This window comes from Solanum dulcamara, chromosome 1 (assembly GCF_947179165.1).
Source record: "Solanum dulcamara chromosome 1, daSolDulc1.2, whole genome shotgun sequence".
In the NCBI taxonomy this organism is placed as follows: domain Eukaryota; kingdom Viridiplantae; phylum Streptophyta; class Magnoliopsida; order Solanales; family Solanaceae; genus Solanum; species Solanum dulcamara.
The window spans coordinates 59,213,749-59,238,831 of NC_077237.1; the positions used below are offsets into that span (position 1 = coordinate 59,213,749).

The 25,083-nt window shown below is 35.5% G+C and overlaps 1 protein-coding gene across 2 annotated transcripts; it reads left to right on the forward strand.

Moving 5' to 3' along the window:
- Nucleotides 1–494: 494 nt before the first annotated feature.
- LOC129889386 (diacylglycerol kinase 1-like) lies at nucleotides 495–18,416 on the forward strand. 2 transcript variants are annotated; one of them, XM_055964771.1, is made up of 8 exons: nucleotides 495–1,371; nucleotides 5,331–6,856; nucleotides 7,586–7,952; nucleotides 8,113–8,189; nucleotides 13,702–13,821; nucleotides 14,019–14,183; nucleotides 14,594–14,731; nucleotides 18,006–18,416. In XM_055964771.1, the coding sequence occupies exons 2-8, from the start codon at nucleotides 5,717–5,719 to the stop codon at nucleotides 18,153–18,155; spliced, it is 2,157 nt and encodes a 718-aa protein (XP_055820746.1). In that variant the 5' UTR covers nucleotides 495–1,371; nucleotides 5,331–5,716; the 3' UTR covers nucleotides 18,156–18,416. The 2 variants fall into 2 exon arrangements, with proteins under 2 accessions (XP_055820746.1, XP_055820675.1); XM_055964700.1 differs by having other exon boundaries at nucleotides 495–1,294.
- Nucleotides 18,417–25,083: the final 6,667 nt, after the last annotated feature.

Genomic DNA, 25,083 nt, shown 5'->3' on the forward strand with positions numbered 1-25,083 from the left:
TTCGAGAAGCTCCATACCGACGAACCAGTGTTGTAGGCCCAAGAACGTCACATGTCATTCCACGTGTACTAGTTAAAATCTCCAAAGAATCTTACAACAAAAAATGCATATAAATATATAAATAAAGCAAAGCATAGCCAAGACAGCAAGTTACCTCATTAGAATCTTGAAAGCTCTTCTACTTAGCTTCATTTATCATCTAGATTTTTTTATTTATGATTTTGTCAATTGAATATTTAAAGTTTTTAAAATACATTATTTTAAATTTCTTTGATTATTGACCAAGGTTATGTGACATTTTTTTGCTAAATCAGCTAAAAAGCATGGTTATAAGCGTTTAAAAGCAAGTGAAGACAATTATTTTATTTTAAAGAAATATTAAAGTTAAAAGGAAAAAATATAATAATTAAAAAAAATTCCCTACCCACAATCTACTGTACGCTTCTTCTTCTTCCTCATAATTTCCACCCAACCCCCACCACCAACACACACACTTCTTCTATCTCTTCTCATACTCTTACATATAATTCTTCCTCTCTCTCTTCCCATATTCTTTCTATCGTTTGAGAGTTTTGGTATGCTTGAGAAAAATAATATTTATTTAGATTTGGGTAAAAGAAAAATGACAAAAAAAGAGAGATTCTTCATTGTGAAATAGAGCTGGATTTTAGATAGGGTTTTGAAATACATATGTTTGATGCTTTCAAATTTGAGCGCAATTTTATATATATCATTTTTGGAATTTTTCTATATTGACCATCTTCTTCATTTCTTTCTCTAACCCTCTATTTTAGTCACTTTATCACCATCATTAAATAACAAAATTTATAATAAAATACCATAACAAAGCTTTACTTGTCTCTAATTCCTCTTCAACACAAAGAAAAAAACAAAGAAAATAAAATAAGATCTAAATAGCAAAATAGATGAAAGATTGGGAAGAGAAGAAAAATTGAAAAGAAATCGAGAAAAAAAAAGCTTTGGAGATGAGTTTGAATTTTTTTTTAAATATATTATTTGTAATAAAAAAAATGATAATTTATATCTGATGTGAATAGTAATGTGTTATCTATATTAGCGCGATTGAAAGACAAACATAATCAAAGAATTTTAAAATAATGTATTTTAATAACTTTAAGTGATAAAATCACAGAAGGCCATATATATATATATATTTAAATTCTCCATTTGCTTAAAGCGGCATAGAGAAGAGCAGATTCACTTTTTTGCTTCGCTTTGCTTCACTACACTTTTGCTTTGATTCTTCACAGGCTAGGGTTTTGCAGCGACAAAGGTGAGATAAAAGACATCACTTGATCTCTTCTTATTTTGTTCATTTGCTACACACTTTCTCGGATTGACATGTTGTTGGTATGCCGTTTCCTCTTTACGATTTGTCATCAGATTTTAATTTTTTTTTTGTTTAACATCGTGATATGTTTCTCAATTTTCTCTGTTTATTTTTCTCTTATATCCTTTTCTGAGTTTGGTTGTAAACTTTTATCATAGTATTGTGATTAACGTAATTTCGAGAAACTCTGGTTCTAGTGAAAATGATATAATCTGAACAGAGTGAAATGGATATAGAGGATTCGTACTAGTATGTTATTGAGGGTTAGTTTGATTGATACCTTTTTAGGTGGTACTACTATCTGCCCGCTTGATCAAATTTATATATGCTTACAAACATAAACATGATCTATATTGTACTTACTTTTTAGGGAAGAAAACTAATATTTGTTTCATCATGATTTCTTTCAAACATCTTCTAAATACTTTATATTATGATAAAGTTGTGATTTTGTAGTACTTTATGTGTAATTTGTAACTATGTAATCAATGTCCAAAGTGAAGCCAAAAGTAGATTCCTTTAGCTCTTACTCTGAAAATTCATCATTCTTTTTAGAAGGGAGTAGTAGTGAACTACTCCCTCCGTTTCAATTTGTTTGTTACTTTCCTTTTTAGTCCGTTTCGAAAAGAATGTCTCTTTCCTTTTTTGACAATACTTAAATTCTAACTCTCCACATGACATGTTTAAATTCACAAGATTAAAGGGCATTTTGGTACATTCTTCGTATTTTTAGTTTAGACCACAAGATTCAAAGGTCTTCTTTACTTTCTTAAACTCCGTGCCAAGACAAACAAATTGAAATGGAGGGAATACTTCTTATCTTGTTGTAATCCAAAGGGAGGCTATGTTGCAAGAACTTAGGGGATTATTTATCAATTTTTTTTAAAACATGTTTTGTTCTTGCTTTAGGTTATTTTACTTTATTTTCAAAATATGAATAACATATTTGTGTATTTTGTCTTCTTCATCACTTATTCTACATAGTTCTAAATCTGGTACGAATCCACAGTTGTAGACATCGAAAGGTGTTTAACATCTTATTTTTGAGGTAATTTGAACCCTTATCCAATTTTGGTGATGTAGACTAATTAAACAAAGTTAATTGCAATTATTAGTAATGGTGCCCTAACGCACCTTAATCCGTTAGGTCATAGGTGGTGACTCTTCTATTTTAAACATTTAAAAGAGTTGTCACATGTCCTGACCAGTGTCTTGGATGGCGAAAGGCGCCAAAAGGCAACAAGGGTTTGCCTTGCCACAAGGCGAGGCGCGCAACGAGGTACTCACCTTTTTGAAGTGTGGCACCAATTACAACAACAACAACAATAAGCCCAGTATAATCCCACCATGTGGGGTCTGGAGAGACTAGAGGAGGATAGAGTGTACGCAGACCTAACCCCCACCTAGAAAGGTAGGGCGACTGTTTCCGAAAAATCCTCGGCTTAAGAGAGAAGAACGAGAGAGGAAAAACAAGGAAACAAGACAAAGGTTAGATAGAACTAAGCATATCAAAAATAATATAAAAATATGAATAATGAGAGCGAGAAAGTCAGGGTAGGACACACCGAAAAGAGAGGAGCATTAACTACTATAGATAAATAGGATACCAAAGTATACCTGACCAACAAATGTAAGCAGTAATCAAATGCAGAAATCAAATCTTAATAAACAAATGAGCAAAACTACTACTACTATGGTGAAAAGATAAGCCACCTAGCCTACTATCTTAATCTAAGTCCTCCACAACCTCCTATCTAAGGTCATGTTCTTGGTGAGTTGCAATTGTGCCATATCATGTCTAATCACCTCTTCCCAATACTTGTTCGGCCTCCCTTTGCCCCTCCTGAAACCGTCCATAGCCAACTCCTCGCATCTCCGCACTTGAGCATCCGTGTCTCTCCTCTTCACATGCCCAAACCATCTCAGTCTCGCTTCCCGCATCTTGTCCTCCACCGATGCCACTTCCACCTTGTTTTGGATATCTTCATTCCTAATTCTATTCATCCTAGTATGCCCACATATCCATCGCAGCATTCGCATTTCCGCGACTTTCATCTTCTGAACATGAAGTTTCTTGATTGGCCAACACTCCGCCTCGTACAATAAAGTCGATCTAACCACCACGTTGTAGAACTTGTCTTTGAGTTTTGGTGGAACTTTCTTGTCACACAGCAATCCGGAGGTGAGCCTCCATTTCATCCACCCTACACTAATACGATGTGAAACATCGTCGTCGATATCCCCATCTTCCTATAAAATAGACCCAAGATACTTGAAGCTTCTTTTCTTTTGAATGGCCTGGGTACCAAGCCTCACTTCCCCGTCAGCCTCACGCGGCAGGCCACTGAACCTGCACTCCAAGTATTCTGTTTTGGTCCTACTCAATTTAAATCCTTTAGACTCTAACGTCTGTCTCTAGCCCTCCAGCTTATCGTTAACTCCGTTGCGAGTCTCGTCAATCAGGACTATGTCATCCGCGAACAACATACACCAAGGCACCTCACCTTGTTAATACCAAAAAAAATAAAATATTTAATTGCATATATAAATAATCAAAATCTCAATAGCAATAACATACTAGCAAATATTTCAACTCAAAAACTAAAAATAGATAATACAAACTAAAAGAGTAGAACTTGAATGAGAAAAAACAGAACAAAAGTCAAAACAGGTAGAAGTAACTCTGAAGCCTGAAGAAGAAAAAGGAAAAAGAAACAGAGGAAGAAGAAACCTGAAGAACAAAAGAAGAAGAAAAGAAGAAATATATATTGGTTGGACTTTGGAGTCTCCGAGAAAGTTTGGCTGGTCGCCGGAGAAGTCTAATCGAGTCGACTGGTTGGAGTCACAGTCACAGACTCACAGTCATAGTCTAAGAGTGCAACTGTGCAAATTTGAAAAGAAAATCCTAAAATTATTTTTTAACTTTTAAAATCCTAAATTGGTCACCTTTTTTTAAAGAAAATACAAAAGGCGACTCTTGCCTTGCCTTCGTCGCCATTGTCACCATGGTGTCTCCTTTTAAAGATCGCCTCGCCACAAAGCTAATAGGCGATGAATGGTCGCGTCGCCTTGCCTCTCGTCATTGGCGATGAGGCGATCGTCTTTCACAACACTGGTACGAGTGACATAAAAATGTATCAAAAGGAAGTTAATCTACACCATAATACTACACACATAACTACTTATAAAGGGAAGTAATGGTTGTGAAGACCTAGAGACTAACCTTGTTTGTGAAGTGTCAAATTTATAGGAAATACCAAAAATAATTCCAAAGGCCGAGTGATGAACAATAATGGTAGTCCACGAGTATAAGCCTTTGAACGTCATGTACAAGAATATCCATCCTTTGATTATTCTCTATTCCACATAGTGTGTACTAGCTGGTCCCCATGAATTTTAACATCTCACAAAGGAAAAGAAATTGTTAGTAAAATGTATGCCACGTAATTTTGGTGGCGAATTGAATGTAAAGGAGTAAAAATAAATGATAAAATCAATAACCCATAAAGTTAAATTAAAGTTAAGTGTAAGAGAGTGCGAGATCAGGGTATGGCGAGGCTGAAAATAGAGTTAATTGCAATTAGTAGTAGTAAATGGTGCCGTTACGCACCTTAACATGTTAGGGGGCGACCCTTCTATATTAAACCTCTAAAAGAGCAGTGTGACATGTCCTGGCTTGTCTTACGTGAGGAAAATGAGGCGTGACAACATGATGACTCTGTTGGGGAGTACCACGGGTTATTCCTTATGTCCTTTCATACGAGTTGTTATTTCCCTTTATATAACATTAGGAATAACATTAGTTGTTACTTCCTTAGTTTAATTTCCTTTCCTCCTGTATGTCCCTTTTCTTATTCCTTTTATTTGTTGCTATACATAAACTACATTTTTTCCTTGTTTAATTTCTTTCCTTATTACCCTTATTTGTATCATAGTTTAATTTATTTTATTTCCATGTTTAATCCTTTTCTTATTGCAGGGTACTTTCTTGGCTTTGCTACCTTCGTCGAAAAGTTTAAAGCCCTTTGAGAGGGAAAGCAAAATGAGCAGAATTGCAAGTTTGGAGTGTACAACCACCATTACCTGAGTACTTCACTGGAACATATGTGATTATTGGGGAAACAAGGTAATCAACCTCAGGGAACTCATAACCAGCTTCTGGGGCTTCAAATGGTTTTTTCTGTAGAAGTTGCATGATGCAGTTATTTATGTTGGGTTAATACCCATTCTGGCTGTTAATTTGTTACTTTAGGATATGTTCTGCAGATGTTTGTGAACATTATGGGAATATAGAATTAGGAAATCGAAGACTATCGAGAATTAGAGATTCCACTTCCTAGCTGGATCAGGAAAAAATCCTCTGAGATGGCTGAATCATGGTTCTTATTACTCTCTTGTTTCATTGCTGGTTTAATTGGAATTCTCACTATCTTTTATACAGCTTTCCAATGGAGAAGGAACGTAAACATTAGTTGGATGAAAGCCATAGCTAGGTCAAAGAAAAACCCGAAAGCCAAGTATAAGGTCCCTGTAGCTCCTCATACTTGGACTCTGGAATCCATATCTCGAGGGAAAAGTTTAAATTGCTGTGTCTGCTTACAGTCCATGTCTCCATCTCAAACTCTTGGACCGATGGTGGCGTCAGAGAGTTTTTTTAATTGCTGCATCACTTGTGGTGCAGCAGCTCATCTTAGTTGCTCATCGAGTGCTCTTAAGGATTGCAAATGTGTATCAGTGTTTGGATATAAGCATGTGGTACATCAGTGGGCAGTTCGGTGGACAGAGATAGCAGATCAACCAGATGAATCCTGTTTCTGCAGCTACTGTGAAGAGCCGTGCAGCAGTTCATTTCTTGGGGGTTCCCCTGTATGGTGTTGCTTATGGTGTCAGCGCCTGGTTCACATTGATTGCCATGCTAATATGTTCAATGAAACAGGTGATATTTGTGACTTTGGCCCTTTCAGAAGGCTTATTTTATCGCCTCTTCATATCAAAGAGTCAACTGGGACATCCTCTGGTGGACTGCTGAGTTCTATCACACAAGGAGCCAATGAGATTGCATCTTCAGTACGTGCTAGTATTAGAAGTCAAAGCAAGAAATACAAACACAAACACAATAACAAAAAAAATGGAAATGAGGTCTCTGCTGACACAGGCAATGGTGACACTATTGGTAACACGACCACTGAAAGCACCGCAGATACTTATCAAGTAAATGGTACTCACAGGGAAAAGGCAAGTTATAATGGTGGTTTACAGAGAGAGAGTGTAGATCAGCAGCATGGAAGTGTTCTGAAAAAGCTTGTATCTATACCCAGCTTCAAGAGGAGTTCTTCCATCAATCAGAAGGATGAGTCTCAGTTAATACGGATGAAACAGAAATATGAATTGACTGATTTGCCTCCAGATGCTAGGCCTCTGCTAGTTTTCCTAAACAAGAAAAGTGGAGCTCAGCGAGGAGGTTCACTTAGGCAGCGATTGAACATTTTGTTAAATCCTGTTCAGGTCAGGTCATTTAGAGCAACATCCCTTAGCTAGTCACTTCTCTTTTGGCACAATTACGTGGAAATGTGTTCGCCCTCTAACATGAAAAAGTGTACCAAACAAGGTACTACTAATACACCTAATTAATGCATGCATTAATTTTGCTAATACACTCTACCAAACGACCCCGTACTTACATATTAAGAAATGTTACTACCTTGGGAATATGACTTTGCTTACAAATTAGGGTTTACCATATAAAAAACACAACTTTTGAACCGCGGGTCATTGGTCCTCGGTTATATCACATATACTTTATTAGGATAACTGTTTGAGCACATTTCTATTGGTAATATTACGTTTCACCTATAGACCAATAGGCTGATTTTTTAACCGACTAGTATAATATAAGGCATTTGTCACAGGAGACTCGTCAATCTTAATTTTCAGTTGAATTGACTTGAAGATTGTAAAATTTGACTTACACAGGTATCTAACAAGTTAAAGGGAGAGAATTAAAATAGGAAGAAGTTTAGTTTTCCTGTTTTACAGAGTTTTAATGTAGAATAGCTGATTTCTGAGTTCTACTTATTGTGGCAGCTTGACTATAGCTCTAATTGTAATGAATATCATGAAAGGTGATTTACTATTTTACTATTAACTCTCATAGTGTAGTCTACCTTTCAGTAGATCCAACAATTTGATGTTCATGAGTGTCATTATCTGATGTTGCATGGATATGCTAATTAGGTCTTTGAGTTGAGCTCAACAGAAGGACCCGAAATAGGTCTTTATCTATTCAGAAGGGTCCCTCACTTCCGGATTCTCATTTGTGGAGGAGATGGAACTGTTGGTTGGGTTTTAAATGCTATAGATAAACAGAACTTTGTTTCACCCCCACCAGTAGCAATACTTCCTGCTGGGACGGGAAATGATTTGGCTCGAGTTCTTTCCTGGGGAGGTGGCTTGGGTTCAGTTGAGAGGCAAGGAGGTCTTTGCACACTTTTGCATGATATAGAACAAGCTGCAGTAACCATCCTTGACCGTTGGAAAGTTTCAGTCTTAAATCAACAGGGAGAGCTGCTTCAACCTCCAAAGTTCTTGAACAATTACCTTGGTATGTTTGACTTTCCTTTTTCATGTCATATGTGTAATAGCGATAGCTAAATCACCTACAGTGACCTAAAACAGTGTTGAATGTTTTGCTTGGAAATATTGAGTGAATTTCTCACCTTCTTTGATATAGAATTTGATGAATGTTGTTAACTGATATTCAGGTGTTGGTTGCGATGCAAAGGTTGCATTAGAAATCCATACTATGAGGGAGGAAAACCCTGAAAAGTTTTACAATCAGGTAATGCATATATCTTTTTGTTTTAAATAGAGGATATGAAGCATGACAAATTGATTAGTGGATTTGATATGATAGCTATGCCCCAATTCCAATTAAGTTGGGGTCAACTATATGAATCTTTGTCTACTATGTTTCTATATTTAAGTTAAATCGTGTCATCATCATAACAATGACAAAGACATATCAGTGTAATCCCACAAGTTGTGTCTGGGAGGGTAGTATGTACCCAGACCGTATTCCTATCTTGGAAGGTAGAGAGGCTGTTTCAATGACTCAAGAAAAAAACATGGCAAAACAGTTAAGAGAAGGAAGAAGACATATAGTAAACTATTAAAAACATGACAAAGCATTCTTAAAGGGGCAATAAGTATACGATAAATGTGAAATATAAATACAACGGAAAAGGGCCTAAAATACCCTTCAACTCTTCGTATTGGGACAAAACTACCCTTTGTTTACCTTTCAGCCCCCAATCGGTGTTAACCCTTATTTAACAACCCAAATTTTAACCCCAATTACCAGCTTCATTTATGACACGTCCCTTATCTATTGGTCACCCTATAATTAACTTCAACTAATTAAACCCCTACCCATTACCCAGATCTGCTCCTCCACTATTTGACCCACCCGTAAAAATCCCAATTCCATTTAACCCAAATAAACCCTTAGTTCCTCCACTTCACATTTCATCTTCTCCCTCTTCTTTTCCTCAACAACTTCTTTAGGTTAACAAATGACATTTTTCTTCATGGTTTCCTTCATAGAGACCACGTTACCACCATAACCATGGCTCTCATGTTTGTTCCTTTCCTCCATTTCCAAACAATAACAACGCGAATGTTATGCTAATCAAAAAGATTTGATTAGAAAAACTTCAATTTATTCGATTTGATTTTTTATTTTTATTGTGAAAATGGATTCTTCAAGGATGATTACCTAAGCCATAATAACTTCATATTCCATAATAAATTATCATCTTGGTTCAACTTCTTAATAATGTTTTGCAAAATTCACAGAAATGATGAAGAGAAAAATTGGAGCTTTGAAATCGATAGCTTCAGAGTTAGAAGTGGGTTGTTTGAGTTTGAATCGGATTCTTGGTTGTTTGTTTGTGTTGAGATCGTGTTGAATACTGAAGGAAACACTGGGTTGAAACTCATGAAACCTCCATAAAATTCGGTCATCCATTATGAGCTTTGATTTTGATTTGAAAATTTGATTTCAAGATTTGCTGGTAATTTAAATCTGAATCTGTTGGAATTTGGATCTAAAGCTCAAGTGTGATAGAGTATACTTGAAAAAAATCCATTGAAGAAGTGAGCTAAAGCAATAATTGACGAAACTTGCCTCAAAATTCTGAATTTGTGTGTTAAAATCAGTTGGGTGATATTAATTTTTAAATTGGTAGCATGAATAACCATCGAATTGGAGCTTAGAACATGAAGAAAGAAACTGAGAAGCTTGAGATGCTTCAACTTCAAAAAAGACCCCGGTTATTGAATATCGGGTTATGAGTTTCTATTTGGATACAGGGTTATGGGTAGAGGTTTTAATTAAGTAGGCTTGATTTAAAATAAACTATTAGGAAGTTGCCACTTAATTAATGAATCAATTGATATTATTTAGTGATTGAGCCGTTAGAAATTAGTATATTATTGAGCCAAAGGGTTGACGTCGGGGGTATTTGGGGGCCAAAAGGTGGATGGAGGGTAGTTCCAATTCGAACAGTTGATGGGCATTTTAGGTCCTTTTTTGTAAATACAAATAAATGTAAAAAATAAGTGAAATATATATAAATATGAGTAATATTATTATTTTTGTCATAATTTTTAAAAGTTCTCTACATTTTTACTGCATAAATCTATGTTAAGGGCAAAATACTCCTAGAAAAGGAATAGGTTCAAAATCAACGTACTAACAAGAGTCCTATTCCTGAATTCCTACTAGTCATAAATATGGATCTTTTTCTTCCATTGTGTCTTGTCTTTCTGCATTGGTTCCAATAAATTATAGGTTTTTTGAAACAACTTCCTTCCATGTCACCTTAGGTCTGACTCGCCCCCTTTTAACACCTTTGATCACTATAGTTTCACACCTATGGACTAGTGCTTGTAGGGCGATGAATGACATGGCCAAATCATCCCGTGTAACTTGATTTGATACCAACTAGGTCTGTAGCTTCAAAACTTATTCTTTCATAATTGATTTATCTGATGGAAGACCTTTTAGACCTTATTGCAGGTTTGACTCTTACTTTCATGCTATACTTTCAAAGAATTTTTTAGTTTCTTTTGAGGGTACTTTCACCTAATTATAGTGTGTTGAAGTGTATGATCATCTCATCTAAAAACTTAAGTTGTTAGTCAGAGCACACTCTTATACTCTTAATTATGTTAACACGCTGCTTCACGTGATGGGTAGATTCTTTTTTCATGGACCAAGAACGTGGAAATTCTTTTTGATAATGGTTGGAGGTGAGACTCGAATCAAGGACCTCTGCTTGTTTGTGTTACTATCCCATGTTGTTTATCTCCTTATATGGTCAGTGGGCTATCTATCCTCACCTTATAAGCTAGATTTTGAGGTTGAGTTAGATCTAAAGTTTTTAGTTGACACAATGTACTCATTTTTTATTTTTTTAGAAACTGGTAACATTTGTATTAAAATCAGTACTTAAGTAGTACTGGAAAAATCATATTTACAAAAAGGAAAGAACACTAACTCCAAAAAAAAACTAAGCCTACAAATCTAGATAGAACCTAAAACAACTAGAATTGTTTCAGGCTGATTGGAAAGAACTTTTGTACTCCAAAAGCAGAACAACAAAATGCGGTTAAGTTTAAATTTTTGCACTTTGCTACTGCTATTTTCAAAGTATTTGTATTCCTTTCCCTCCATATAGTCCACCAAATACAAGCAGGGATGATCCTCCATCTGTCTTTGTTTCTAGCACCAAATTCAGCTTCTTCCCAATTGAAAAGAGTGTCACCAATCTTACTAGGCATTGTCCAAGAGATGCCTCTGAGATTGATAAAAATCTACTACAGTTGGTCAGTAACCTTACAGTGTAGGAAAAGGTGTCTGACTAAACATTCCTTGTTTGGTACACTTTTTCATGCTATGTATAACTAATAATTGCATTAGTTATACACTCTATTGTGTATTCAAGAGTATATTACTAATATATGGAAATCCATAGTATTAGTTATGCAATAGGATTTAATGCATGCATTAGCATGGTTAAAGACCCAATTGCCCCTCAAAACCTCTTTTACATCTTTTCCACCATATTTGTAGGGTATCTTTGTAAATAAATATTTTTATAAAAAATTATGCAATGCATGCTATTTTTAATTACACCAAACCAAACAATGCATAAGAAATAATCTCTTCATTATTAATGCAAGCATTGCTAATACATGCATTACTAATACACTCTATTTAACATTATTCTTATACACGCTACCAAACGACCCCTTATTGCATAAGGGGATTCACTTCATTGCTGCATTGTCAATAGTTAGAACGGCCTCGTTAGTTAAGAGCTAAGTGAAATGTGCCACTTTACCTCTCCAAATATGCTTTCAAGGCCAGTTGTTTATCTGAGGTTCAACTTGATCTGTCTTCTTGTACCCTTCCTTCACCTTGTATATACCTTGCCCATCTACTGTTTAACAATTGCTTCATGTTGCGTCCCTGTTAGAACTAGGGATGGCAGTGCGGCGGTGCGGGTTTAGACACATGCGGGGCGAGGGCGGGTTTATTTATGTGCTGATGCGGTGTGGTGCAGGTCTAAATAAAGGAAAACTAATTATGTGCGGATGAGGGTGCGGGTGTGGGTGTGGGTGTTGCACTTTTCTAATTCACTCCACTGCACTTCTAATTCACTTACAAGTTGAAATTGGCAAGAGAAACAAGAAATACCCTGAAGCAGAATTTTATTATCTTTTCTACTGATTGCTATTGAAATATCCCCTTCAATTTTATTTTATTTCAGATTTTACACATGAAGCAGAATGTCTCCATCTTTTCTAGTGATTGATATTATATGAAATATTTCTCCCTTATTTTTCTCTCTTTAAAATTTTTACATTTTCTTTGTCAAAACACCATTTTAGTTTTCTCATACTCTCTATCTACCCTCTCTCCATCTTTATACAAATTCTCCTGAACCCAAACAAGAAAAGACTTAAGAGTTTTTTTTTTTTTGGTTGATAAAGCTAGTTGAAGCTTTATATGTCTCAAATCTGATTCAGAAAAAAAGAAGACGACATAAGCCATGAAATGCAAACCCAGACTCAACGTGTCATTTTCTAATACAAGCAAAATTCATCCATATCTATGCGGGTTTATGTGGGTTGCAGGTTTATGCGGGTCTATGTGGGCCGGGGCGGGTTAACATCTTTGCGGGTTTAAGCGGGTTTGCCCCGCACCAGCCCTGTTGTCATTCCTAGTTAAAACGTGTCTTGTATTCATTGGCATTTTGTGTTTTATATGCACATCAGTGATAACAGATCCTTGTGTTATTCGATAAAAAAAAATCTACCCTTGTGCTTTTTACACTCTTCTCTTCTAGAGATGCTAGATACTATATTACTTCGGGGCAACCTGTACTAATTAAATAATTGAAAAAATTTGGAGATTTGAGTGTTCATGACATTGTGTATACTAGCCATTAACTTCTACACCTTTGCTTGTTTAATATAAATTCAGTTTGCAGAGTTCATTAGGTAAATTGTGCTCCGTTCTTTCCAAAAGTGGGTTAAGCTGACAAGCTCAAGCTCATACAAGAAATCCACCTGCTGTAGGTTGGCTACTTAATGAACTCTCTCGTTTGAGGTGCTTCTTGTGGATACTAATGATTATTTTAGATTTTATTGTGTATCGTGTGTGTCTGTTCGGTGTTAATATATATTTAGTGGGCATTTGGTTTGGGTTGTAGAGGAGATAATAATTTCCACATAAAAATCAACACAAGTTTATACCATATTTGGTTGGGATTTAAAGAAACTTAATCTCCACAAAATCAGCATTAATTAATAAAACATTTGGTTGGTTCCCCCCCCCCCCCCCAAATAATACATTTATAAGTTATGTGGGAATGTATGTATTATTTATGCTTAAAGAATGCGGAAAAAGAATGTGGTTATTGCATAACATATGGATTAAAATGCTAAAATGACCAAACTAATTCTTATTGTAGTAAGAAAGTTTTATGTTGTTTAAAAGTAAACAAATTGTCTAACTTAGACATTATATACTAATATGAATACATCAATATTCAGCAAGAAATAACCTCACATTATATAATTCCTACATAACTAATCCATGCATAATTAATTCTCGTATAACTCATCCCTGCATAATTTCTCACTTTACCAAACAACCGCTTAGAGATTGAGGTTCATTGTTTGATTCATGTAGGATGATTTTTCTTATTGATTACTTAAGTCATATATGTATCTATGTGTATTTCTGTCCGTGCTGAAAATATTTGGAGACACTTTTGCAGTTCATGAACAAAGTTCTTTATGCCAGAGAAGGCGCCAAGAGTATCATGGATAGGACGTTTGTGGATTTTCCATGGCAAGTTCATGTGGAGGTTGATGGTGTTGAGATTGAGGTTCCTGAGGTATCTATCAAATGCAAAGCTGCAAAATTCTTGGGAAAAGTTCATATGTTTTTTTTTTAAACTTGGTACTTTTAAGTCATTTTACATGCTCACTTCTTGTCATATATACAGTCAATTTTCTTGTCTGGAGATTCATTAAAATACAACTACTAGGTAATTGATCAGATGTGAAATGATCACGCTCTTTCCGTTTCTAGGATGCAGAGGGTGTTCTTGTAGCTAATATAGGGAGCTACATGGGCGGAGTAGACTTGTGGCAGAATGAAGATGAGAGCTATGATAATCTTGATCCTCAATCCATGCACGATAAGATGCTGGAGATTGTTAGCATTTCTGGTACCTGGCATCTTGGGAAGCTGCAGGTATATTTTAGGGGATCCTAGAGATGATGTTAATGTAGTAAATTATCATCATTTTAAAGCTTTGTTTCCTGGAGATGTTTCAATACTGTTTTTAGTGATGTTAATCACTTAGCTGTTATTTTGTGTTCATATCTCAATGTGGCATCTGACCAATAATGATATCTGGTAGTCCAGTAGTTCTGTGGCAAGAGCTGTTGCAGAAATAGTTTAAGGCGTAGGTAAACAGTGAAGGAGCAACAGATGATTGTTGTTTCTTGATGGTTTATTTTGAATTGTGATCAACTGCTACTGTTTGAATCTGATTAGACAAATTCAATTGTTTCTGGCACATTTTCATTATCGTTTATTTGATCTTTCAGTTGCATTTAAATGTTAAACTTCTGTGGTAAGAGCATTGTTGTTGCAATCAGGTGGGGCTTTCCAAAGCTCGGAGGCTTGCTCAAGGGCAAGTGATAAAAATTCAACTCTTTGCTGCATTTCCTGTTCAAGTAGATGGAGAACCTTGGAATCAGCAACCCTGTACATTGACGATAACACATCATGGACAGGTCTTCTTCCTTAAAATTCTTCCGTGTTAAATTTTTGTTCCCTGAAACATGGATCTAAGTAGGGGTGTTAAAACCAAACCGTAACTGATAACTCAACCAAAAAATTGTTATTGCATTATTGGTATCGGGTTATCGGATTAACGATCTGGAAGTGGTTTAGAATTTTATAAATAATGGGTTATCGGTTCGGGTACAGATTGTCTAAATTTTATATCGGATAACCCGTTAATTCCTACGAATTTACAATATTACCCGTGACTATATAAAGTCATCTTGGCTAAATAAACACCACATAACGGTTTTTTTATGGCCCATTGAACATTCTCTATATCGAGAATTTTGTTTTTTAAATTAGAATTTCAGTTGCTTCCCTTAGAACAACTTAAGTATCCATTTTAGCAACTTTTGTGTTATCTGTCACACAAGTATTGAGAAAATTTATTTCTCCCATATTATATTTTTGTTCTGTTTCATTTTTATTATGTTTTGGTGTATTTTAAATTCTGTGGCAACATCACTCTTCATTTGTCTGTGGTCCCCAAATTAAGCACCTATTTATGGCTATGATTAGCATTTTTTTAAATTTCTGCATGTCCGTGTCCCTCCATTTGTATTTGTAGTAGAAACACTAATAAAAAAAAAGATCTTAGCAGCAAGCTCACATATGATGGCCATGATCGGCAATCCTTTAAGTTTTGCATATCTGTCTCTCCATTTGTAGAATCGTATTTCTAGTGGAAATGCTAAAGTGAGTTCCTTGAACGATTAACCGATAACTCAATCGATAGCCATTAAGCCGAATCAAAGAAACCAATATCTTATTGTTTTGGTAATGGTTTAGCACATGTAAAATCTGATAAGCCCAGTGTTTTGAGAAGCGAGAAGCGGAAAAAAGCGATGGGGGCTCGCTTCACAGAAGCGAGAAGCGTGAAGTGAAGCGTATGCTTTTTTTAGAAAAAGTGCTATTTAGTATAAAAATAAAAAATATAAAATATGCATAGATAAATAATCAAGAACTCAAAAGACTTGGATTAAAAAGTAAATAGATAGTCAATAATCCTCATAAGTAACAACATATAAAGCAAATGCATAACCAAATCACAAAGAGAGTAACATCCTATTCTTCAACAAGATCCTCAAACGCTTGAAGTGCCATCAACAAGGGTTATACTTGGTCCTCATCTTCTTCCTCATTGGAGGACTCATCAACAAGAGTTCTACTTCTATTTGAACTTGAACTTGAATCTGTAGCTACTCTTTTTTCCTTGCCCCTTAAAGTACTCCCCTTAAAACCACAAGATTAAAAAATATTTAAATACATTTAATATATCTTTAGTTTAAGATCACAAGGTTCAGAAGTTTTTTTTTAATACTCTGTATCAAGTCAAAATCAAACAATCAAATTGAAACGGAAGGAGTACCAAATCGAACCTTTAGAAACTGTGAGTGTAAACATATCATAGTATTTGTGTAGAAATATATGAATGATTTTCTCTATAATTTTTTTAATACCGAGATTATTTTTTTCAGTACCCGCTTTTTCCAAATAAGCGAGCTTTTTTCTCGCTTCTTCATGAAGCGCGCTTCTCGCTTCTCCCATGAAGTGCACGCTTTTTTGAAATCGCTTCGCTTCACGGTATTGAAGCGCTAGGGCCCCGCCTCGCTTCGCTTTACGCTTAAAGCGAGCGCTTCGGCGCTTTTTCACAACACTGGATAAGCCAAACCGTTATGTAAAACAACTGAACCAGACCACTCGATAAACACCCCTAGATTTGGCATATCTGCATTATTCACTAATAAGTACCATAATATCATGGGTTTAAAGATCTCTCGTGATTTGGAAGTGGTGGGAATGAGAAATATTAATTTTATCATTCATTTCTTCTGCCGGGAGCTGAAGAAGTATTTTGGGGAGGTGATTAGACAAGAAAGGGCGCATCTTGAGCTTATCAAGGTGACCTTAGATAAGCGGGTTTGGAGGTTGCGGATTAGGGGTTGGTAGTTGAGCATTCTCTCACTTTCCCACGGGATAGGATCGGTGTTACTACTTGGACCTTCTTTCTTACAGTGGTATTATCACGAGTCTCATAGTTTCTTGTTCTTCGATTTCGATTATCACCTGTGTTTTTTCTTTGTACTTCGATTATCTCATTATTTTGTTGGCATTATTGTTCTTTCCTCTGTATGTTTTGTGCTGCTTCCATTTAACATTATTTCATTGTTGTATTCATTTTTTATTCTTTTTTTTTTCAAACTGCTTGGAAATGCTTTATTTTAAGTCGAGGGTCTATCAGAAACAACCTCTCTATCTCTACAAGGTAGAGGTAAGGTATGGGTACACTCTACCCTTCCCAAACTCCACTTGTGAGATTACACTAGGTATGCTGCTGTTGTTGTATTTCTTCTGCTGTGTGTCCTTACTATATTGAAAGCTATAATATATATATATATATATATATATATATATATATATCTGTGCGCGCGCGCGAGATTTACATAATTACAAAATGAATCAAGCTTTCACATCAGTCTAACAGCATGGATTCAAGTATGTCTAGAAGCAATTTGTTTTTTGATAAACTGTCACAAAAAATAAGAGATTCTTCATCACCAACCAATTCCTTTTTGCACCAAAAAGAAACCAGTTGTTTTTAGCTTCTGTGTAGAACCGGTTTGTATCTTCTTAAGCATCTTGCATTTTGCTCTTTCCAAATTGTCCACCAAATGACCAAATAATGGCTGGGATAGTTCTCCACCATTTCTACTGCTCCTTTGACATACCCCTTCCATACCAGCTTCTCATCATATCATTGATGTCTTCAGGCATAGTCCATTTGTGTGTCAGCATATTTGAAAATTGGCCCTGCAGCTGTGAGACAACACAGGGCAATACAAAAACAAATGATTGATGGTTTCTGGATAAATTCCACTAAGGTAGCACCTTTTGCAAAGTTGAAAACCCCTTTTCTGCAGATTATCCTGTTTGGGCTGTTATGGTGTTCTCTTGGTTCTTTGTCATTCCCCCTCTTTTTTTAAGATGATGTTCGGCCAAAGTTGTCATAATGTCCAATTCTCTTGGTTCCTTGTGTTTCTCCTTTTTCGTTTGGTGGTGACATTTCAGATTACTAAACAACTTATGCTGCTGGTACCCCACACTCGTGGCACTTGTCTTTTGGACCATGACTTGATTTAAATGGAGCGACATGGATTCATACAGTCAACTCCAGCTTGGGATTGAGGCCTTATTGTTGCATCTAACACTAGTGTTTTATAGGCCTTTATGCTTAAGAGAGCAGCAGAAGAACCTCTGGGCCATGCAGCAGCCATAATTGCAGATGTGCTTGAGAATGCTGAATCCAATCAAGTAATTAATACATCACAGAAGCGGGCACTGCTTCAAGAAATGGCAATCAGACTGTCTTAGCTGTGATTCTTACAAGATTGGGCGCTGCTCTTTTAGTTTGCTACAGTCTCTGGGTAAGCATTTGTGTCTGTATTCCTGTATAAAACTACAGGGGTTTGTCTTTGCTTCATCACGTGGGTTTGTCTGTATATGTAAAATATCTAAATTCTTGGAATCCTTCTAGCTGAAGCTTGTTCATATAGCACTCCAGTGTAAAGACTTTAAAATGAGGTAAATTTTGCAGTGGTATGATTAATTGTAGATCACTTTTGAGGTTACCAACTACAACTCTTATTTTGGATGGAGAAATTTTTCGTGTTAAATATTATTTTTACGTCAGGGAAGGAGAAAGGGAAAGGTTGACTAAGAATTGAACCCACACTAATTGTGAGACTCTCACCCAGGTGGAAGGCAGGAAGGTAGGGGGTCATGGGCACTGTTAAGCTCTGAAAGTTTTCTATATATAGATGTGTATATCTTGAAAGACGCGTGCATATGCATCTAACTAGGCATCCACATACATGGTCTCATTGGATCACTGGTCTAGTTGCTGCTCAGCTATTACTCTTGTGGAAATTGATGCGAGTTCAATTTCCACTTTCAACAACTATCATATTTTATTTTGTTTTAAAGTGTTATTACCCTATTGAAAATGCTTTTTTTCCTTGTTTTGATAAACAAAAAGTAATTTCTCTGTAGAATAAAATCAGAAACCTATTAATTATCGAATTAACCTATAATAGATTAACTTCTACCGAATTGAGCTATATCTAGATACACACTACTATCATACTTCACGAATGGCTAGTGCAACATATACCCGACCCGAGGCACCATTACCTTGAAATCATGGATCCGCTGTTCTTACCAGTGCAACTTAACTATAAGTCTTGATGGATTGAGTTAGACATTTTTTATCTTCTTACAAATACAGAGTTCTATATCAATCAAATCCACAATTTTCTATTATATATCCGTTCTTTTACGATAAACAATTCTTGTTTTGTTTGCTAATTTATCTGCCTGTTATACTTGCCTGTTTATTTGAAGAAAAACAAATACTTATTCATTGAGTTTTAAAAACTCGCACAGTAATTCACTGGTGTTTATAATTTCCCCTTTCTTGCATAGTAATATTTTACGTTTTGTTTATTGATGTTAAGTTTTCAATTCATCTAGTAGTTGGATGATTAAAAAAAGTATTATCTGCTAAATACATCACAATAATTCTTCTTACTAGTTTCTGGACACATGCTTTGTAAGTGTATATCTAGCAAAATAGGTCCTAATTATGATCGAAAAATTTGTGTTGAGAATTATAATTTAGAGCAAATAATTTCTATTAAATCGATTTACTCCAACTAATTCTGATCCTCCATTGGTTGTTAATGAAATTCAACATTATTTGTTTGAAGACTAAATACATAAAGAACTTATTAAACTGGTATGAACTATAATTTGAAGAAGAAACAATACTAGTAGTAATAGTAATAATAATAGTAATACTAGTAATAGTAGTAATAATAATAATTAGAATAGTAATAATAATAATAATAGTAATAGTAATAATAATAATAATAGTAATAGTAATAATAATAGTAATAATAGTAATAGTAATAGTAATAGTAATAGTAATAATAATAATAATAGTAATAGTAATAATAATAGTAATAGTAATAATAATAGTAATAATAATAGTAATAGTAGGCATACTAGGAATGATAAGACTAGAAATGAGCACATGTGAGATAAGCTGAGAGTGGGCTCCGTGGTGGACAAGATGCGGAAAATGAGATTCAGATAATTTGAACATATGAAAGGAGATGCGCATACGCCCTAGTAAGGAAGTGCGAGATGTTGGATATAATAGGTACGAGAAGAGGTAAAGGTAGTTCGAAAAAGTATTGGAGAGAAGTGATTATATATGACATGACGCGACTTTACACTACTAAAAAACTGTCAAAAAGCGACGGACTGCATCATTTTTTTTGTCAAACTAGAAGAAAAAGCGACGCAGTCACTTTCGTCGCTTTTTTGCTCGACGCTTTTGAAGGAGCGATGGACAGGGTCGTAAAAAACGACGGACTGCGTCGCTCCTAATTTTTTTAATTAAAAAATATATATAAAAAAAATGACGGACTCCGTCTTTTTGTTTTTTTTTAAAAAAGAAATTATTTAATACAAAGCGACAGACATTTAGTCTCCGTCCGTCGCTTTGTTTATCTAAATTTTTTCTAGAAAAGCGACGGACAGGGTCCTTTAGTCCGTCGCTTTTCTGGAAAAATAGAAAAACAAAAACTAGAAAAGCGACGGACTAAAGGACCCTGTCCGTCGTTTTTCTGGAAAATATAAAAAAAACAGAAAAGCGACGGACTAAAGGACCTTGTCTGTCGCTTTTTCTGCAACACTTTTGACAGCAGAAACCTGCAGTTTCTGCTGCCCACCTGCAATCAAAATTCAATTCAATTGTATTCAAATCAGCCCATTCAAACACAAATAACAACAAATAAAATCCGCAAAATACATAATAACAAACATAATTAAACACTTAAAATGAATAAAATCATAATTTAGAAAGATTTAAAGTGTTTCAAAGTTAACAAAAAAAATTTAAAATGTTCATAAACAAACATAGAGAACCCTAAGGACTATTTGCTATATATTCATCACCATCGTCGGAATCATCCTGAGTGGACGCTCTTGAATAACGGGGCGGAGGCTGACGGGCGAGGTTGAACACTTGTTCTTTAATTTGCTCAACTTGTTCATTCATACTTTTTTGATCCTTGATCCTTCTTTTCTCTGATTCTGCCAATGCACGTGTAAGTTCTGCAATTTGCTGAGACATTGTAGCTATCTGAACTCCGTCAATGGTCTCGGCTTGACGCGATGATCCAATACCTTCTAAAGTTGATTAGAATCGTCGTACATTATTCCTAGAGCCCATTCCATATATTCGGCCCTTGTGGCTGCCTCCAACCACTTTTTCTTTCCAAATTTGAGTGGACTGTTCAGGCGTTAGCTGAACCGAATCTCCCATCTCACGTACGTGCCGCTCATAATCTTGCTGCATATTAGAAAATAAAAATTATAATCAAACTATATATATATATAAAATAAAACTTAGAATCAAAATATACTATAATATATCCTAAATAACTTACATAGGCTCTCGTTCGGCCCTTTCCTCCACCCACTCATCCGGATCCAACTCATTAGTCTTTTTCTTCACATGAGTCTTTTTAAAGACTTCATGGCGATAGGGAGTGCGTCCCAATTCTTTTTTCTATAAATAAAAATACAATTAATGAAATAATATTTTGTGAAATAATTTATTTCAGAAAATGAATTTAAACTTAAAATTTAAAACCTTACCATCTCCCTCTGAATCGTACTAACACTCTTTGCACCTCCGGTGTGCAAGAGCCACCCTTTAGGCTGGCTCTTGCTTTTTTTCCTTGATCGGACAAGGCCTTGAATTCTTCGGTATCCCAATACCGGCATAATTCTTCAAATATATGAGGCATCATTCAACTCGAAGGTGTCCGATCATCCCTAGCTTTCTTTAGCCAGCTAGACAGTCTGGCGCTCGCTTTTCTTTCAAAAGTGATCGCAATGACCATATTGTACCTTGACTCCCAAGTACATAAAGTCTGAAAAAATGAATAACGTGAAATAATTAGTTAAGTAAAGTATAGTAAAAATATTAAACGTAACTTAAAAAACTAGATTTAAACATATATATACCTTGAATTCATTAAACATTGCCTGGCGAATATTGTTTGGAATCTCCCGCCAAGAGTGATAGGGCTCAATATATAGCCTCCTAACACTCTCCTGAAGAGCCCTAGCAGCATCTTTCGAAGGATGCCACCTGTAAGACACATAATAAACATGTAATTATATCATCAATAAGGTATTAATCTAGCAATAATAAAATAAATAAATAAAACATTAAACTTACGAGGATCCATCAGGCTCAATCATGACTCTCCCAAGTCTGTCCCTCTGCCTAGGAGCTAACCCAGACACATCATGTAATGCCTCTGTTCTAGCAACAGAAGAATGTGTAGGTGATGTTGTGGGAGTGTCAGTCTCAACACTAGAATCTCTAAGTCTCAGATTAGATATGTGAGGAGACTGAGATCCGGGAGATGGAGTAGAAGAAGATGATGCTCTAGGGGGTCGAGCAATAACCTCTGTGGGTAGTTGGTAGGTCTGATCATATGAAGTATATCTGACCTGTGAAGAAGAAGAAGTGCCGCGTGGTCGGCGGAACTTACTATGGTAAACTAAAGGATCCATAGTCCCAAAAGGCACAACATGAATGTGTGTACTAGGACTAGCTCGGCGGTGCTGCATCTCCGACGCTCAAGAAATATGTCCTGGAATATCCTCAGGATCAACAGGTCTCCTAGACTTATTTTTACTTCTACTAGAATGGATAACACCATGATGATCCCGGGATCTATCACCATCACCAGATGACATCTGCATGTAAAGTAACAATACAATATTTAAAAACCACATAGTTGATTAAATTTAGGGTTAGAGAAATAAATAACTTACATACTAGTGATAATCTACCACTCTATTCCTCCTCACTTGTTTCATTTTCGTCATCTTTCCATTCGTCCTCCTCAGATGTTTCATATTCATTGTCAATCCATTACTCCCCCTCAAATAATTCATATTCCTCGTTTACTTCTTCTTCAACATTTGTCATTATAAGTTCATCATCGGAAACCTCTTCTACTATGTGTTGAGGATGTTCTAGTGTGGTTTTCAACTCAACATCAACTTGTCGTTGAACAAGTGCAACATCATTTTGGTACGCCACATCTAATACATTCTCAATTTCAATTCTTCCCACATGCTTTGTCTTAATAACAGCCCACCAATCAGCCTTATCTCTACGCAATGGATATGGAGCGTAATAGACTTGCTTAGCATTTTGGAAAATGATGAAAGGATCATAACTTCCGTTTTGTCTGGTGTGCTTAACTTCAATTATATTATGTTGTTGGTCCACCCTTGTGCCTCTGTGTGATGGGTCGAACCACTTACACCAAAACAATACTATCTTTGTTTAGGCCAACCTGAATATGTTACTTCAATAATCTCCTGAATGACACCATAATATTCTACAATTTGGCCATTACCATCGACATCACCTTGAATGCATACACCACTATTATTGGTTTTCTTGTGCATAGAAACTTCTTCAGTTTGAAACTTAAAACCATTCATACAATATTTATTCATTGTATGAATATGAGATGCAGGCCCGAATACGATCTTTCTCACAAATGGAGAATGTTCGACACTTGAGTATTCATCATAAACCTACAAATTGATTTCAAAATAATACAATTTACTATAAGGTGAAAACATTATACCTATTGATTCAATATAAGCTTTTACACTTACATAATCCCTTAGCCATTTGGAAAAGCTCGTATATATGGCTTCATTGCTCCATGTGCTTACGAACGTGCTGATAGTGATATGTACAATTTTGATAGTTAGTAATCAGTTATTAATATGTAATTTGATAATTTATTTTCACACTTTCTTAAGATATGACTGAATTTATGGACAGTTAAGCAGAACATGGATCACAACTGATTGTCTTTCCATGTTAGTGAAGCTTCGTCTTCCACGTTGTTTAGATCCTCGACCACAATGATTAAAAATTGAAATTGATGGATACATCGGATCACTATCACCTTCATCATTGCGATTAGGCCTATTTCTCCTGCATGAAACTTCATCCCCAAAGTAATAGGAATAAAAGTCACCAGTTTCTCTCACAATATGAGACTGAACAATTGAGCCTTCGATTTTTCTTCTCTGTTTAATTATTTGTTTGTAGCTTCCAATTTTCCTAAATATATTTTAACTAATAATTATAGTATATATAAGAAGAATAAATTAATTACTTATATAAGAAAAATATTACCTCTCAAATGGATACATCCACCTTGTTTGAACTGGACCTCCAAGGCAGGCTTATTTAACAAGATGAATCGGAAGATGCTCTATCACATCAAAAAAACCACATGAAAAAATCTTCTCTAGCTTTGTAGTAATAACAACAATATTTTCCTCCATCCTATCTAAACTACTCTCCAATAACTTTCCAGAACATAAATCTCAAAAGAAAAGACTTACCTCTGTGATTGGCTTTCATATCCTGTCAGGTAGATGATTAAAAGCGATAGGAATCAATGTTTCCATGAATACATGACAATCATGGCTTTTCATACCTATTAACTTTCCTTCATTCAGATCTGCCCGCTTACCCAAATTCGAAGCATATCCCTCTGGCATTCTTAAATTTTTAATCCACTCACATATATCACGTTTCTCATCCAATGTGAATAAATAATTGGCTTTAGGCTTGACAGTTTTACCATTTTATAATTCTTGCAACCACAATTCTTTTCTCCTACAGTATTCCTGTAAGTCCATTCTAGCTCTTGTGTTGTCTTTTGTTTTGCCCTTAACATCCATCACCGTGTTAAACAAATTGTCAAAAATAATTTTTCTCAATATGCATCACATCAAGATTATGTCGTAGGAGATTATCCTTCTAATACGGCAACTCCCAGAATATGCTCTGTTTGGTCTAATTATGTTCAACACCATATTCAGGAAGTCTAGATAGTGGAGTTTCTGTAACTTTAGCCAATTGAGAAACTCTCTCCCAAATTTGATGTCCTGTCAGTGATGGAGGTGGAGGGTCATTTTCAACCCTATTTTTTTTGAATGCATGTTTCATCTTTCTAAACTCATGGTTCATTGGCAAGAACTGACGATGACAATCAAACCATGAATATTTTCTGCCATGCTTTAAGGTGAATGCCTTACTTTGTTCCATACAATGAGGACAAACAAGATTTCCAGCAGTCATCCAACCAGACAACATTCCGTATGTAGGAAAATC